General features: G+C 41.9%; 1 protein-coding gene across 1 annotated transcript in view; it reads left to right on the top strand.

Annotated features, from left to right (window-relative positions):
- The window catches only part of kcnt2b (potassium sodium-activated channel subfamily T member 2b), a 46,706-nt gene extending 29,017 nt beyond the window's left edge, over positions 1–17,689 (top strand). Inside the window, exons 12-29 of the mRNA XM_061711714.1 lie at positions 214–350; positions 849–912; positions 2,135–2,243; positions 7,698–7,806; positions 9,402–9,554; positions 9,639–9,892; positions 10,917–11,241; positions 11,992–12,097; positions 12,182–12,354; positions 12,921–12,992; positions 13,078–13,212; positions 14,108–14,219; positions 14,775–14,876; positions 14,986–15,069; positions 15,154–15,282; positions 16,148–16,493; positions 16,699–16,783; positions 16,879–17,689. Coding sequence (XP_061567698.1) covers positions 214–350; positions 849–912; positions 2,135–2,243; positions 7,698–7,806; positions 9,402–9,554; positions 9,639–9,892; positions 10,917–11,241; positions 11,992–12,097; positions 12,182–12,354; positions 12,921–12,992; positions 13,078–13,212; positions 14,108–14,219; positions 14,775–14,876; positions 14,986–15,069; positions 15,154–15,282; positions 16,148–16,493; positions 16,699–16,783; positions 16,879–16,996 — 2,613 coding nt within the window. The 3' untranslated portion in view covers positions 16,997–17,689. The remainder of the gene's footprint in view (positions 1–213; positions 351–848; positions 913–2,134; positions 2,244–7,697; positions 7,807–9,401; positions 9,555–9,638; positions 9,893–10,916; positions 11,242–11,991; positions 12,098–12,181; positions 12,355–12,920; positions 12,993–13,077; positions 13,213–14,107; positions 14,220–14,774; positions 14,877–14,985; positions 15,070–15,153; positions 15,283–16,147; positions 16,494–16,698; positions 16,784–16,878) is intronic.
- The last annotated feature ends 743 nt before the right edge of the window (positions 17,690–18,432 follow it).

Here is an 18,432-nt window from a genome sequence, read left to right as displayed (position 1 = left end):
TAGATTTGTTATGAATCCAGAATGTATGACATTTTTGTTTTTTTAATTGCATTACAGAAAATAAAGAATTTCATCGCAATATTCTAATTTTCTGAGACAGTCCTGTATACTGCTAGCTGCTGCCAGCACGTGTACTGATGTCTGATTTCTTGCGTGTTGAGTCGGATTACAAATTATGTCTGTGTGTGTGTGTGTGTGTGTGTGTGTGTGTAGGACTACTATGTGGTGATCCTTTGTCCAGCTGAGATGGACGTGCAGGTTAGACGGGTCCTTCACGTCCCTCTGTGGGCCCAGAGAGTCATCTACCTGCAGGGGTCTGCCCTCAAAGATCAAGACCTGATGAGGGCCAAGTGAGTCGTTGTGATTGTTATCTTGATTAACGGCACGAGTACGCTATTATAAAAGTGGAAAACACGATGGGCCTGAGCTGAAGCACCTTGTTGATGAAAGCCCCAGCATCTTTGTAGGGAGAGCTCATCAATAGTTCCCTAAAGCAGCTGTAATTACAGTTTGAGTCATGATGTTTCATTTTTGACCTTCTGATTTCTGAAAATACAAACAACACTGAGGGCTAGCTTCTAAGAGACGGAGAAGAAAAAGCATTCTTGTTCATTCTCACTGCCTCTTACGGTCTTATCTTTAATAATGTGGGCTTGAACATTACTTTAGTACATTTGTTCTGTTATCCTACTTTTTTTCTCATCTTTTCTCTTCTCCCTCAATAACATGCTAAAAACCTTCTTCCTGTGTCTCACGGCTTCCCCTAATTCTCCCCTTCTCTTTCTCTCCACTTAACTCTCTCCCTCTCTCTTGCTGTCATGTCCTCTTGCTCTACTAACTACCTGCAGGATGGACGATGCTGAGGCCTGCTTTATTCTCAGTAACCGATTTGAAGTGGACCGCATTGCTGCTGTACGTTCCTCACCATTTCTCAATACTATGCTACACAGTAGATAGTGTGCAAAGGGCAAGGGGACAAGCCTAGATTAAGCCTAGATTAAGCCTAGATTAAGCTGAACATCTAAAGGCCCTGACACACCAAGCCGACCTTCGGCCGTTGGGCCGTCGATGAGCGTCGGTGCGCGTCTGTCGGCCTAGTTTTCCCGGTGTGTCCCGCACGTCGCCACAGGTCGGGCGCCCGTCGGGAGCTTTTCGTCGGCGGTCAGCGGTTGGTCAAACAGCTCACTCTGTGATTGGCTGTTCCCAGAATTTCCCAGAATGCTTTTCGTCGTCATTTGCGGACTGAATAAAAAAAAAAAAAATGGCGGACATTTCTTATTTTTTAGAGAATAAAATCAATATTTTGAGTTAGTTTCTGCATAAAAATTACATTTCTAGTGAGAAATATATATTTTACTTTCATTATATTCACTCAGTGAATGTACATAATCACTCGCTTTGCCCTTTCTGCGTCGATTTAACGCGGAACCATAAATCAGCTCCGGAGCCGGCAGGCAGGCAGAAATCCCCAAATTTTCTGAGCAAATTTCTTAACAAGCATAGCTATAACTGTTAGATTTCATCTATTAAACCAACATTTATCTTCCTAAATGATTTATTTCAGCCAGGGGTAATTCTCCACAGAGCTGCAGGTTTCTCCCCCAGGTTGACCTGGGGATCTGAGCTGCTGCTGCGTCCCCGGACCGGCGGCTCTTCTCCGAAAACATCGCAGCAAATTGAAACGCAGACTGCGCAGAACGTACATGCTAGTCGGCCGTTGGGTGTCGTCTTTGCGGTGTGTCTAGTGCTTCTTTTTGAGCCCGACCCAGCCCGACACAGGCGACGCGAGGCGACACAGCAGTCGGCCGACAGCGGCCGACGTCGGGTTGGTGTGTTCTCGGCTTAAGACCTATAACTCCTCAGACAGCCCTACAAAACTGTCATTCATCAGTCACCACATGGGCCAGGGATTACTATGGGAAGCCTTAATGGAGCTGTCCAACATGGCATTACATTCACAAATGTCGGCCTCTCAGGAAAAGTGAGGACTTCCCCCGACAGTCCAGATCATTCAGTTGCTGCACGCAGTCAGAGGTTTGGAGGGTTCTCACAGACACATTTCAGTCTCATGCTGCTTTCACGTCTCTGCTTTTAATTCATCCATCTCACTTTACTCCGTGTTGAATTTTGTCAGGATCATCAGACCATCCTCCGAGCCTGGGCAGTCAAGGATTTTGCCCCCAACTGTCCCCTGTACGTCCAGATTCTCAAGCCGGAGAACAAGTTCCATGTCAAGTTTGCAGGTGGGCAGTGAGTGTGAAATTAAAGATGCTGGCAGGGATTCGTGGTGTCAATTAATGGTGTTTCTTGGAGGCAAATGATAGCAGTGGATGCATGAAAGGATATGATGACGGTTATGAAATGATGCATCCTGGCTGGTCCAAGTTAGCAACTAATTTCGTTCAGTTTGTCATTCACAGAGGTGGGTAGAGTAGCCAAAAATTGTACTCAAGTAAAAGTACTGTTACTTCAGAATAATATGACTCAAGTAGAAGTAAAAAGTAGTCATCCAAATAATTACTTGAGTAAAAGTAAAAAAGTACTTGGTGAAAAAACTACTCAAGTACTGAGTAACTGTTGAGTTACATCTGATTTATTTTTTTAACACAACCATTCAAACAGACAAAAGTACAAAATAATCATATTCAGGCAAATTAAATCAATAAAATAATAAAATAAATTAAAATTAATAAAAAATAAAAAATAGTAAATTCAAGTACTTTAATACATAATAAAATAATAACAGAATACAAAACTTTGTACTTTTTTTTTTTAACCAGGCTCCGCAGACAGAACTAAAACAAGCCCACGAACTCATATAAATTCTGTGTGCATGTTTGAGTCTGTGTAAATGTGACAAAACATGCAAAAACTGAAGTTTTTCCCAAAGAATCACCCAGTGATGTCATGAGATTGACACGTAAGCGGAGGGGATAAAAGAAAAGTAACAGCTCAACGTAGCCTAATGTAGCGGAGTAAGAGTAATAGTTTCTTCTTCACAAATCTACTCAAGTAAAAGTAAAAAGTATAGTGATTCAAAACTACTCCTAAAAGTACACAATTTCCCAAAACTTACTCAAGTAAATGTAATGGAGTAAATGTAACTCGTTACTACCCACCTCTGGTAGGTCAAATGAGTGTTGAATTGGTACCGGAAGCATGTTTGGTCTATCAGAGGGCTCTGCGTCCCACCGACTCTGCCATAAAGTCCTGGAGACCACCAAACCCACATGCTCTTATCCCAGCTGTCTCTGTCAATGGTTATTGTTTTTTTTTCTTTCTACCCTGGAAAAGAAAATCCCTTCTTTTAATGAAATTTAGCTGGTGCTAATCTAGCAGACGAGTTCTGCCTCTGGATAATCCCCCCGTAGTGCTGTTAAAGCAAATCCCAGTCAGACCGGGACCTTTGTTATTAGCAAGACAAAACATTTTTAGGCAGAGAGAGAATTTCGCGTTCATTTATTGTCGCATCCCTTTGTATAACAGATAATTAGCAGCGAGCTCTGCAGGATGAATCCTCTGCTGCTCGGAGTGTCACACCTACAGTAGACATACAACGTCACTGACGTTTAATCTCGCAGTAATAGTGTCTAACTGTCTGAAATATCATTGTCGTTAACCAACTATTCAGCGCCTAATATAAATATCTGACAGCAGATTTGTCATTTCTAAATATCATAAACACTTTAAATCAAGCAAAGTACACAATAAAGTCAGTTTAATGTCCCTCTGAATCCGAAGGCGCAATCGATAGACTGAAAGAGCGTCCAGGCCTGAAGTCACATGAGCATCACCGTGAGTATGATGCCATACTTTGACACCACTTGGAACACACTCATTAAGTGTCTGTGTGGGATGCATTAATGAGCATGAGAAACAAGATTTAATTTGATGCGCAAACATAGCTTAATGAGAGCCAAACGCTCATTGCAAAAGATCTGTCGGCATGATGCAGCAGCAGAGCAGAAAAACCTGAGAGTGTTACCAAAACCATTTGTCCAATGATTATTTTCGCAATTTATTTTTTGCTGTCCACAGTTTGACTTATTCTAGCGTCAAAGGGCTGATAGCGGTTCACTTGTGCGCGCAATAAGGGCTTACTGATTTAATTAGCGTAACCAGGGGGCCTGTGGTCAGTTTGTATTTGCACTCTTGCAGACGGTTGCAAATAACATCTACACAACACAGACATGAACATATTTGCTCACACGGGATTACAGCTTTTATCCCAGCTTTGAGAAAACACAAAGAGATGAGTCAAAACACCAGCATCTGACAGAAAGGGAGTTTGTTAGTGCATGCGTGTGCGCAGGCGTGCGTGTGTGCATGTGTGTACATTGTGTCGAAGTCTATAATTGGTTTCTCTGCTGATCTTGGTCCGGATATCTGAAGGATGGAAACCTGTGCTGAAGGATACAGAAGTGCAAGAAGGCCAGTGGAAATTGAAAATTAGTGAGGGGAAGAAAAAATAAAAAAAGCATTAAATTGTGGTTGCCGTGTCCGTATTTTGGATTTTGGGGTAGAGAGAGGAATATGTGCATTTCAATAATGACGGCTTTGCTTCCATGAAGTAACTTCAGTGTCTTTTTTTTCTGTTAGGGTGGGAGTGTCTTTTTCTCTGCAGGCTTCAGACGCCTGTTGCTACTCTAAAATGTACTGACGGGCTGAATGGCAAGGGACTACTGTGTGTTTGGGTGTGAGCTGCATCCTGATATGCAGCTCTGAGCCCAAAGAATATCGGTATTTTAAAGAGAACACTCGCAATCAGAATTTTTGATTGCAGTGTTTGTCGCCCACCCACCCTTAAGCACACAGTTACCTCACTAATTTAGCCTGCATGTAGACTTTAGATGGCCGCCTGCTTATTGGACCGACGGCTATTTGAGTCGGCATCTCAGGCTCTGATGTCTTTTCTCCCATAATTTCCTAGAACAAAGTACAGACTGAGGTTTTAGGGATGGTTGCTGCTAGGAATGGGCGATATTTTACCGTTCACGATCCCGTTGATGACGTTTTTGTGTAAAGATGATTTATGGTTCTGCGTTAAATCGACGCACAACGTAAAAGGAAGAAGGAAGGAAGGAAGGAAGGAAGGAAGGAAGGAAGGAAGGAAGGAAGGAAGGAAGGAAGGAAGGAAGGAAGGAAGGAAGGAAGGAAGGAAGGAAGGAAGGAAGGAAGGAAGGAAGGAAGGAAGGAAGGAAGGAAGGAAGGAAGGAAGGAAGGAAGGAAGGAAGGAAGGAAGGAAGGAAGGAAGGAAGGAAGGAAGGATGGATGGATGGATGGATATGAGCCAGAAAGAACGAAAGATATGAGCCTGAAAAGAAAGAAAGAAAGAAAGAAAGAAAGAAAGAAAGAAAGAAAGAAAGAAAGAAAGAAAGAAAGAAAGAAAGAAAGAAAGAAAGAAAGAAAGAAAGAAAGAAAGAAAGAAAGAAAGAAAGAAAGAAAGAAAGAAAGAAATGAACTTGAAAGAAAGAAAGAAAGAAATGAACTTGAAAGAAAGAAAGAAAGAAAGAAAGAAAGAAAGAAAGAAAGAAAGAAAGAAAGAAAGAAAGAAAGAAAGAAAGAAAGAAAGAAAGAAAGAAAGAAAGAAAGAAAGAAAGAAAGAAATGAACTTGAAAGAAAGAAAGAAAGAAAGAAAGAAAGAAAGAAAGAAAGAAAGAAAGAAAGAAAGAAAGAAAGAAAGAAAGAAAGAAAGAAAGAAAGAAAGAAATGAGCCTGAAAGAAAGAAAGAAAGAAAGAAAGAAAGAAAGAAAGAAAGAAAGAAAGAGAAAGAAATGAGCCTGAAAGAAAGAAAGAAAGAAAGAAAGATAAATTCCCATTGATGACGTGTTTGTGTAACAAACATGGCGGATCTGAGTCATTACAGTTTTGCAGTACAGGTGTAACTCATTTAATTGGTTTTTATTAATTAAATTTAATTGGTGTAGTTTAGTAGCATTTTGTATTATTTTAGAGCAGTGTTTTGGGGCTCCAAAGACTGAATGTGGTGATAGATTTATAGTTACAAAGGTGGAGTTGAATTGGTATTTTTTTATCGTCATTTTTATCGTTATCGGGATAAATGCCAGAAATTATTGTGATACATTTTTTTGTCCATACCGCCCATCCCTAGTTGCCGCTTAACAAGCGGCCGTATGTGCCTGTGCACAGAACTGAAGACAATGCAATCAAGAATTACACAAAACAGGAAATGAATGCTCCCTCGGCTCGTTCCGCTGATTGGGTTAATACAGCATTAATCGCTCTATTGGATTTTCTTCCGAAGAGGAGGCTGCGAGGCGACAGGTAAACGAGCGTCATCTGTGTTTGCTCAATTCGGTTTGGTTGACCCTCAGGCAGGGATGTGTTTGGTGTTCGATGATGTGGGTGAAAGGTGGCTGAGCAAAGCTGACACTGAATCACCGGCCTGCTGCTAGGTCCTCCTGTCAAACTGAAGCAGTGAGAAGACATTGATCTTTTCTAAGCGCACATGCTCTATGTGGAAGTGGATGCAGCAGGATTTATGACAGCTGCCTGTTTGATTCAGTTCCCATCAGCAGTGCTGCTCACATCCTGAATTATCCCCAGCGCCCTGCAGGTTCATTTCAGAAAGACATGTTGCGTCTGTATCTTTCTCCTATTTTATTAAGTGAATAAACTGATGAAAATATTTTTTGAATGTGTTAATGTGCAGGTTTTTTAATTATTTTATGTCATGATTTATGGATATCTTTTGGTTTTGTTCTACTAGATGGACAAAAAATGAAAATGAGAGATTTAGAGACTATCTTGAAAAAGTTCACACCACACACGCACACTGCAAAAACACCCACTCTAAAAATAAGCCCAAATCTTGTCAAATCTGTCTTACTTTGAGCAAAAATATGTCTGCCAATGGGGTAAGAAACATTTTCTTCACTAGAATTTTTAAAGTAGCTAAATAGTTTAAAAAGTATCCTACTTTTCTTTCAATAAGGTGTTTTTAGTTTCTTTGAAATAACTTTTTGCAGTGCAGGACCATCCTCATCATGGAAGATGCTACGTACAGTAAGACACATGAGCTACTGAATAAAAGAGTTGCAGATTTAAAACAAACTGAAAAATGATGTTTCTGCACCACATCTCACAAGATGCATGGTCCTGCAAGGGTCTCGCATCAGTCACTAAAATGTTCTACTTGTATTCCAGAGCTTGCAGTTGGAGCCTAAACCATGTTTTTTCCGTCTGTAACACAAATCTGGAGGAAAAAACTCGAGTGTGTCTATTCATGGATTCAAGACAGGGCTGAAATGAACATTTTTGGCTTCAGACCTACGACACTTAACGCTCAGTTTTAACTCAATTTAAAACCGATTTTAATCAAAGCCCTTCTGTTCTTGGTGTCTTTGTGTCACACGTTTCTTGAGTTAACCTTCATTCTCATCACAACTACACACCTGTAAGGGCTCTATTTTTATCCTAAATGTTTACAAAATGATAATTTAAAAAAAAATGTGGCTGCAGGAATTTCAGACATCGTTTTTTTTCTTCATTATTATTGCTGCTCTGTGATCTTGACCTTTTAAGGGACTTGATTAATTTGGGCCGGACCCGCTGACTTGGGAAACACATGGATTATTGACGTGGCATTTTTTTATGAAGAACAGCGGCTCTGCTTGGCTGAGGCTTCTAATCCTTTAGTATTACAAACCTCTCGGCTTGTGTTTCTCTGTCTGCAGATCATGTGGTGTGTGAAGAAGAGTTTAAGTACGCCATGCTGGCTTTAAACTGTGTGTGTCCCGGTACATCAACTCTCATCACTCTGTTGATCCACTCCTCTAGAGGACAGTGAGTACACGTGCTCACTTTTTCCTTGTGGTTTTTTTTATCTATTGAACTGACCGAAGGGTGGCCTCACTTTACCGTGCAGCAGACAGGCAGAACCCACAGACCCCAGCTGCTTCTGCCTCACCACTATCACCGCTCCTTGTATCTTTTATATATTAGAGCTGCTCCACCAGACGCTTTCAAGCAGCGCAGGAGCCTTTCAAGTCCTGGATAGGTAGAATGTATTTTATTTATAAAGTATACCGACCAACTTTGATAGATTTATAATAATCTTCAACTGTGGAGGTTTTCTGACTGAGACATTTTGGAACTGAATATAGCCTACTGTAGATAGGTAGATAGATAGTTGGCCTGTGTTGAAAAAATCGATTTTCCGATTCTAAAGCGATTCTTATATTAATTCCTACAAATCGATTCTTATGTCTAAAGATCGATTATTTTTTTTAGATTTTTTTTTTTTTTTTTTCAATCATTTTCGCCAGGTGAACTTTAATCCCAGTAGTCGTACTCACAGTTTGTCATGACACTTCTGAAAAATGCCAGGTGCTTCATGGCAATATGTGTGCGTGGTGACAGAATAAATTAGATAAGCTAAAATGATTTGTTTACTGCATGAACTGTTGCAATTTATTTCTTTTTTGCACTTTAAATGGATATTGAAAGGCCTGTTTGAGTTATTTATTTCTTAGTTATTTCACAATAATTATTACCTGTAAATTTCACTAGTTATTTTACAATCATATAATTCAGGCAACAGCTCAAAAAACATTTTAAATAACACTAAGCCAAATCAATATCGAATCGGATCGAATCATGATAATCGATTCTGAATATTAAGAATCGGAATCGAATCGATTCTTGACATTTGAATCGATACCCAGCCCTGATAGATAGATAGATAGATAGATAGATAGATAGATAGATAGATAGATAGATAGATAGATAGATAGATAGATAGATAGATAGATAGATAGATAGATAGATAGATAGATAGATAGATAGATAGATAGATAGATAGATAGATAGATAGATAGATAGATCCTGACCCCCCCTCCCCAGTGAGGATGTATGTGAGAGAGAAGGTTCTTTTGCCTCATGTTCAAATGTATGTGTTTATTTCACATGAGCTTCTTCAGTGCTGATGTTTCTCAGATGTTTTACAAGGATGCTGATATATTTGGGGTTGATCCCGTTACTTCATCAGTTACAGCGCTCTTCCTTGTCCCCTGACTTGTAGTACTTCCTGTAAAGTGAAAATTGGCTGAAACACTTTTTTTTATAACAGTCTTTGTTGCAGCCCATCCACATGCACGTTACACCCCTGCTTCCTGTTATCACCTCTTTAGCCTCTAAAGCCGAATCCTCCTGAGAAAGCTGCTCTTTAACTGTGTGGATGAGTAAATCTAAATTGCCTTTGTCTGCAACCGCGCCCTGATTGTAGTATTGATCAGCTGCTCTGACAGAGTGAAAGATGCTACCTCTGCAACTTGGCTGGGAAAATCCTCTTTTGCAACCCTGGTGCATAGCTGGATGTCTTATATGTAACATTTGTCAGCTAAAACTGTCTCGATCAGTCTTTTTTTTTTTCTGTTCAGGGAATGCCATCCAAGTTCTGCAGACCAGTGGCACCGGACCTACCGGCGCTGCTCAGCCAACGAGGTACATCACATCCGCCTGGAAGAAAGTAAATTTTTCGGGGAATACCAGGGCAAGAGTTTCACATTTGCTTCCTTTCATGCGCACAAAAAGTAAGTGAAGATGTCAGCAAGCCCGGAAATAAAAAACACATGAAACCACACATGTGAGAGCTGACCGTATTTGCTCGGCTGCAGGTATGGAGTGTGTTTAATCGGAGTACGCAGACTTGACACCACCAACATCCTGTTAAACCCCGGACCGTGCCACATCATGGGGGCCTCTGACACATGCTTTTACATCAACATCTCCAAAGAGGAGAACTCAGCGTTCATCAGGGGCCAGAGGGAGCCGTCGTGGGGTGGCGCAGGAGGAAATGCCAGAGGAGTGCACCAAAGTATCTACCATGGACTCACTCGCCTGCCAGTCCACAGTATCATCGCCAGCATGGGTCAGTTATGAGCAGTGTATTTACACGACATGCACACACTTGCAAACAGGGGCGTCAATTGGGTATGGCAGCCGCCACACCTTTGCTTCAAGGGTTAAATGTAAATGTTTGTTTTTTTAAGTACATTTATGGAATAACTACAATTGCAAATAAGAACAACATGATCGATTTCACTAGTTATTATACACTGCAAAAACTCAAAATCTTAACAAGAATATTTGTCTTATTTCTAGTTAAAATGTCAAATTTTTAGTCTTTTTTAAAAAAAAATCTCATTACATTTAAGACAAGACTAAAAAAAAACGGTTTTCACCTGTTTCAAGTAGATTTTCACTTAAAATAAGTAGAAAAATCTGCCAATGGAACAAGATTGTTTTGCTTGTAATGAGAAGATAAATCTTGTCCCACTGGCAGATTTTTCTACTTATTTCAAGTGAAAATTTACTTGAAACAGGTGAAAATGGTCAAAAAACAACTTGTTTTAAGTGTAATGAGATTTTTTGACTAAAAATGAGACATTTTAACTAGAAATAAGACAAATATTCCTGGTAAGATTTTGAGTTTTTGCAGTGAGCGAGACTGCATTTGAAAAAGTTCCAATTTTCTTGACCACACAGATAAGCTCCATAGACTTCTGTGATGAGTATTTGCTGGACGTGTTGATTGATACTCTAGTTAAGTTCTGTGACTCGTAACCTTGCCATACCTTAGCTTCCACTGAATTGACGCCACTGCTTACAAAGCTGCTACTAGACAGTCATTTGGTCTTTATTGTCAGATTTTTCATCAGAAAGATGAAGAAATCTTCATCACTTTGCAAAAGAATTACCATAGCTTATGCATTGTTTGATCTTTAGTCACACTTAGATAAGCACCACGTCAGTTTCTCTGCTTTCACCAACATACCACCTAGTGGACGAGAAATGAAACGCCTCAGCTCCCTGTTTGTCAGTGCTCTCACTACTAAACAATACTGCATCCGTTCTTAGAAATCTGTGTTTTATGAGCCGTCCCTGTGTTTTAGGCACCGTGGCCATCGACCTGCAGGACTCCAGCGACAGCAGCCCGGAGGGCCAGGACCCCGGCGGCGCTGGGCTCGGCGGTGGAAGAGCAAGCAGAAGCAGCTCCAGGGCTGAGCCCGGGGGCACCAACACCTTGGCCCTGCCGGCCATGGGGGATTCAGCAGAGGAGAGACGGCACAGCATCGCCCCCGTCCTGGAATTAGTGGACGGTGTCAACAGCCCCACCTTCGACCTGCTGGGAGACCAGTCAGAGGATGAAGGAGGAGAGGAGGGCAAAGATGACGGCGACAGAGATGAGAATGCCCACTGGTGGGGCCGGCACTGCGAGTAAGTACAGGGTTTGAGCTTTTGCACATGGAGATGTTGCTCCACTGCTATCTACAGATCCTTACTATTTATGACATCAACAGTTACCAAATATGCATTTTTCTTTACAAGATATTTTCCTCAGAAGGAAATGTTCCTGAGCACTTTAGGTCATACTTTGCCATAAACTCTCAATTTCATTCCTACTCAACTCGGCAGGCCCTAGCCCTACATCCGCCGAAATGTCTGGAATCCAGAAGCCAATTTTTGTTTAGGTTTAGAGGTGTCAAAGTCTGGAATAGTTGGTACCATATTGCAAACAATTGTAGGTCTCTATCCATTTTCAAAAGTCGCTCAAGAGAGTATTTAATTCAACAATGTAGTCAAGAAAGCTCTTGCTTTTCCCACTGTTAATGTTCTTTTGCACTTCATATTCTGTGTTGCCATTTGTTCACCATAATCATATTTTCATGATCATGTCTACAGTAATTTTTTTTCTTTTTTTCTTTTCTTTTCATTCATGTTCTGCATGCAATTTTTATAATATATTATTTATTTTTATTTCTATGATTTTGTATCCTCATAACTATTTTGTTAATTGTTATTAGGTGGGGGCTTCTCATAAGCCTACTGGCTTGCTCGCTCCTCCCTGCACAGTTTCTTTTAACTGCACTTATTTGTGTAATGTTATTTTTTTATGTTATGTGCTAAATAAACTAAACTAAAAGATGTTGATGTAAGTTCAGAGGTAAATTAAAACCTGTTTTGCAGGTGGGTTAAGGGATACCCGCTAAACTCTCCATACATAGGTAGCTCGCCCACATTGTGCCATCTTCTCCAAGAAAAGATGCCTTTCTGCTGCCTGCGCATGGATAAGGTATGCAACTTAAATGTCTGGTTATCCTTATTATCCTTATTTAACAAGATGACAGAGGCGTAATCCCCCACATTTCTCTCCCAGGCTTGTCATCACATCCCTTTTGAGGATGCCCGCTCCTACGGCTTCAAAAACAAATTGATCATTGTGTCTGCGGAGAGTGCAGGAAATGGTCTGTACAACTTCATTGTGCCTCTGCGGGCCTACTACCGACCAAGAAAGGAGCTCAACCCCATCGTGCTACTTTTGGAGAGCATGTGAGGACTTCCTTTTTCTTTTTTTTTCTTTTTTTTTCCTGATGCAGTTGCTATTGTTAGAAATTCAGCTTCAGACAGAAACAGGGTCCATGCTAATGCTGTCCATGATTGGAGCTGTGAGCATGAAACACGGTTTCACACTGAGGTAAAAATGGTTCCTCCTTAAATAGCACGTGGATCTGAAAAAAATAATAAAAAAAGGACCTCTTTCAGGTCACGATAAACACGATTTGTGGAAATGTTGAATGCTGCGTTGTGTTTTGAGGCTGGTGCACAAACGCAGTCGGCCGAATGAGAGTGGAATCCAATAAAAAGGCAATAAAATGCTGAGTCACTCCAGCATAGTGCTGTTAGTTTCAGCTTTATAAAAATAAGGGCCTTTTGGCTGTTTTTCTAAAAAAGATATCAGTGTGATCCACACGTTTCTGGTTTGCATAGTGAAGTGTCTTTGGGCTAGACACTGAGAGCCATTTTACTCCTTCAGTGTGTTCAGGGAGTAATCGTCTGCTAAATAACTGCTGCGTATACAAGTGGATCCTCAGTCTATTTGTTTGTTGTTATATTAGACCTGAAGCAGATTTCTTGGAAGCCATCTGTTGGTTCCCCGTGGTATTCTACACAGTGGGCTCCATTGACAAGTAAGACAAACCGAGTCTCCTAACTATGTTCATTTCAGTCTTTGCTGGTTTTGAGACAAACATCCTCCTCTCACTCCATTCACAGCCTGGACAGTTTGCTGCGATGCGGCGTTACTTTCGCAGACACCATGGTGGTGGTTGACAAGGAGAGCTCCATGATTGCAGAGGAGGACTACATGGCCGACGCAAAAACCATCGTCAACGTCCAGACCCTGTTCAGGTCTGTCTCGCATTTGCCCGTCTTTGACTTAAATGGCGCTTTTGCACTAGTCCCGCCTCCGCCCGGCTCGGCTCGGTGCGGCCCCGTCTTGCACGTTTGCACTAGGGGCTGAGACGGGTAGAGCCGCTCCAAGCCGATACTTTTTCCGTAACCATTCTGGCGAGGTTCTTTGCGGGCTGAGCCGGGACTATTTCTGACGTCATCACCCTCCACGCCTCTGATTGGTCGGGGGCGGGGCCGGCAGATGTTTGAATCAGGAAGCGGGAGTCAGCGCGAGAGCGACCCGCGGCTCGCGGCGATTTTATTATAAAGCGCAAAAAGTCTGTTTGGTGATCCAACTCTGAGGTGCAGATGTTCATAAACCTGGGGGCTGACGAGAGAATTAAAAAAGGGATGTAGACGGGCTGTTTTACTCTCAGCCGCTCGCGGCTCCAGCTGATTTCTCATCAGCGCCGACATGAACTAAGCGGTTGCGCAATCGAGTACGTCACAGCAGCTTCACCCAAACCCCCCCACTTCTCCCCTGGCTGTGGAAAAACAAACGGGTAGAGGCGTGACGAGCCGAGTCGGGCCGAGTCGGGCTCAGTAAGTCCTAGTGCAAAAGTGCCAAAAGTGTTTTACTTTTACCTCCGTGCTTCTTCTCAACATCAAATCAACACAATCATGAAGGTGAAACTCACAGAAGCATAAGACAGAAAAGGAAACCACCAGAAGGCACGTCAGGCAGTTCCAGACTGCATGGACCTCTTCTGGCACGATGGGAATGTTTTATTTATGCACCTTCTGATTTTCAAAGCTAAGAGCTGCGGACACAGAAGTGCATTTAATGAAAACAAACAAAACAAACCAACTTTATGTATTTATATCTGTAACCTCCACGCTTCTTCTCTCCCAGACTATTCCCAGGTCTCAGTATCATCACGGAGCTCACGCATCCCGCCAACATGCGCTTCATGCAGTTCAAAGTCAAAGACCACTACTCCCTGGCTCTGTCCAAACTGGAAAAGGTAAATTCAGAACAAATTGGTGTTTCAATTCCTCCAGGAAAGACCCAACTGACTGTTCCGCATTATGAAGAAACACTTATTATTGAAAAACTGGTAATGATCCTCTGTTTTGATACATAAAAAGAGATATATTTATTCATACTGTTGCCTTTCTACTTGCCGTATTTAATCTTTTTGTTGTGATGATGTTTTCCGTGGACAGCTAATGAGTTCCACCTTGGGCATCAAAAATATTTTTCAACGAGCGGCAAATTATTCACCGCCTGGCATTACCTTTTTAAATGAGTTTCAGATAACAAAAAGGTTATTATGAGAGCACTATTCTTTTAAAGAGATTAATTTTGTTTTGGTTGAACGGTGCACTGGATGCAAGTCAGATGTGGTGGGGATCATACTCGGTTCTGACGGCGAGTGTCAGTTTGTCAGCATGTAATTCTCAAGTGTGTTGTTTCCCTCACCTGAGAGAGGCTTGATAAAACAGCGGTTCAATGATTTCCTCTGAGAGTCAGGTTGGTGTGAAAAGAAGTTGTGATTGTCTGTTTTGTTGATCTGCAGAAGGAAAGAGAGAAAGGGTCAAACCTGGTCTTTATGTTCCGCCTGCCCTTTGCTGCCGGGAAGGTTTTCAGCGTTAGCATGCTGGACACTCTCCTCTACCAGGTTTCTCCCACACACTCCCACTGAATTACAAACACCCTTCTCCCTTTTTGCTGTGAAATGCCAATGAAGATCTTTCTCTTTTGACTTATTTGTTGTGATGCCCTGCCAGTCATTCGTGAAGGACTACATGATCTCCATCGCCAGGCTGCTGCTGGGGTTAGACTCCATGCCCGGCTCGGGCTTCCTCTGCGCCGTGAGTAGCCAAACACCAGCAGCTTCACTTTGTTTGGACCTCCAGGTGCCTCCGGCGGTGATTCTCGCGTTGTTTGTTTTCTAGATGAAAATCACCGAGGACGACCTGTGGATCCGAACATATGGACGCCTCTATCAGAAATTATGCTCCTCCACGGGAGACATTCCCATCGGCATCTACCGCACCGAAGCCCACAAGCTTCCAGTGTCCGAGGTCGGACACTTTTCTTTCATTGCTGGGGTTACGTGGGTTAGAAAAGTCATTTGATCGGCACCAAAACTTTAAAGAGACCTGTTTTGCCTGTTTTATTTTTATTTTTTTTTAATTCTAAATGAATTCTGTTCAATATTTTGATCAAAGAGTTAATCATAAGCAGGGATACTGTTTAAAATGACTCTTGTCAAGCACATCTTTCAGCACTGTTTATAGCAGCTAGTTTAACTCGCTGCACGCCACACGTCGTTTGAAATCACTGCACAAGTTCAGGAAAGGAAATTTGGAAATTCATAACACAACAAAGATGTTGAGATAGAAATTAGGAGGCTCTGCAAATCTACTCTGATCTGGGTCTGTGATGTCACAGAATGATGCACTTTCATACAAAGGTGGCGCTAAACAAAGAGACAAAGTTGTGGTTTCTCCTAGTTTTTGAGGCAGAAGTCGCTTCAAGTACCTAAACCAAAAAAGTAATAAGAATTCCTTGCTGATTTGTTCTGAAGTTAATGAGCTTTCAGCAGACTTTTATGACTGAGAGAAATGTCTAGTACCAATAAAACCATAATGAAAAATCATAACGGTTTCTTCTAAGAAAGACTGGCATAAGACTGCGGCGACGCACACGTCCCATCAACATTTTTAAGAGACTTGAGAGAAAGGTTAGTAATTAACAACACAATTTCAAATAACACTTAGGTTACAGCGTGCCATTAGAATTTCAGTTTATGAAAGTAAAGATTTATATTTTCAAAATAAGAGTTCAAAAACAGGGCTGTAATTCATTCTTATAAATGTATAGTAAAAGGTTAATTACACTGCATAAGGACGTAAAAGTAAAGAGATGTACGTTTCTGTATCTCAGTCCCAGGTATCCATCACGGTTGAGGATTACGAGGACACCAGAGAACCCAGAGAGCCGCTCCTATCCCGTACCGGCGCCCACCGTAACTCCACCTCCTCGGAGCCCATATCCACCTCCTCCCATTCTTCAGATCACCCGCTGCTCCGGAGGAAGAGCATGCAGTGGGCACGGCGGCTGAGCAGGAAGGGGGGTCGGGGATCCAGCGGAGCCAAAGGTGGTCCGGGCAGCGCTGCGGAGAGGATCAGTCAGCAGAGACTGACTCTGTTCAGGCGCTCGGAGAGGCAGGAACTCAACGCTTTGGTGCGAACGAGGATGAAACACTTGGGCCTTTCTCCAACTGGGTTCAGTAAGTGTTCAGCTGCTGAGTCTGCTCTACTTCAATACCTTTTATGCTGCATATCCTCTCCCAAATCTCTTTTGATGTGTAGTATTTCACCTTGTGTCCATTTTCATCTAACTCATCCTCCTGCCGTGTGAGCGGATGCAGCACAGCCTCCTCTGCATCCTGTGCCTGTTTTTATCTCCACTAACCTCACTTCTTCCTGCGTCAGATGGGATGACAGACCAAGGAAACAGACTGTCATACATCCTTATCAACCCCTCCCCAGACACCAGACTGGAGCTGCATGATGTTGTGTAAGCAAACAACGCCACATAAGCAACAGAAAAAAATGAACACAGCGAGAAGCTGCAATTATTACAGATTCCTCATCGTGCCGCCCGATTTGCAGGTACCTGATCAGACCAGACCCCCTCTCCCTGGTGCCCAATCAGGGGAGCAGCAGGAAGTGCAGCAGTGGACTATCAGAGAGCCACAGGTTTGATACGCAAGACAGCACCCACCTGTGAGAGACACAAGAAAAAAGACTCGAGTCTTGCCACGACACTGGGAGGGAGAGGAGAAATCAAATCAACACAATCATGAAGGTGAAACTCACACAAGCATAAGACAGAAAAAGGAAACCACCAGAAGGCTCGTCAGGCAGTTCCAGACTGCATGGACCTCTTCTGGCACGATGGGAATGTTTTATTTATGCACCTTCCGATTTTCAAAGCTAAGAGCTGCGGACACAGAAGTGCATTTAATGAAAACAAACAAAACAAACCAACTTTATGTATTTATATCTGTGTATGTGCATGTTACGTACTACAACATGTACTGTATCCGCAGTGTGTACGTATGTACAGTGGCACGCAAAAGATTTCTGTCTATGTAAATTGTTTGACTACAAAATGAAATGATCATATAAAGTTAAAGATGAAACTTTCTTTGCAACATCTGACGCAAGCTTAGTCTATTTTTGTGCAAATGTTTAGGCATCCCTGGTTATTTGAGATCTGAGGTCACTAACTGTTTGTTAACAGTCAACTTGCCAAAGAACAGGTGGATTTCCCGTCATCATTAGTACTTTAACTCCTCAAGTCTCTTCACAATTATCTGCAGCCACGGATTTCTCTCTTAATAACATCATCAATGAAAACAAACCATTTTCACATAAATGGTCCTTCAGTCTGTGTTGTTATTGAAGAATAAGAGTTAACCTGAACACTGTTGAGAGGAAAAAACACCAAATGCTTGAGGGCTGGTAAACTTCTCTACTGTGCAAGGAAATCTTTTGTGTCAGCATTTTGGAAACGAGTCATGTGGGTTGATTTGCAGGTTGTGTTTTTTTTGCAGGTGCTAACTTGGGAAACACTACACTGTTATGAAGAAAAAGGGAATTCTGGAAACAAAAATCACTGAACACATCAATTATTTAATGGAAGAGAAAACTAAACAATCCCTTAAAACCTCCCATGGACTTCCTCGTGGCTCTGATGGTCAAAAGTCACTGGCATGTTTGCTTTTTTCCCTTGACACAAGAAAAATGTTTCATCAAAGGTGCCCAAAGCTTTGCATGCCACTGTATGTATTATGTATGCATAAGTGTGTGAATGAGCGTGTGTATGCTCATGGATCCAGGGCGAGTCACTGCCAATTGAATCAGGGTAGCCAAAGGAATACACTGCCAAATGAAAGTCAAGGGGTGTTTGTTGTGTCCTTTTCTGCATCGCGTGTTTCGTCAACTTCAATGTTCTTTGCCGTATTTAAAAGTGGCACTAAAGTCATTATTTTCTTCTCTCTCTCTTTCTGGTCCTCAAAGCCTTTCTAAAATTTTTGTATCACCAGTTCGCACCTTTAAACACATAATCACACTCACCATGCTCACCAGCATCAGACGAATCCAAAGAGTGTCAATCTCAGTAATGGCTGTAATTAGTTGGCGGGCTTTACATCGTCACCG

Source organism: Cololabis saira, chromosome 21, assembly GCF_033807715.1.
Source record: "Cololabis saira isolate AMF1-May2022 chromosome 21, fColSai1.1, whole genome shotgun sequence".
Taxonomy (NCBI): Eukaryota; Metazoa; Chordata; class Actinopteri; order Beloniformes; family Belonidae; genus Cololabis; species Cololabis saira.
Note: the sequence above shows the minus strand (reverse complement) of the source record. Positions and strands in the feature narration are given on the sequence as shown.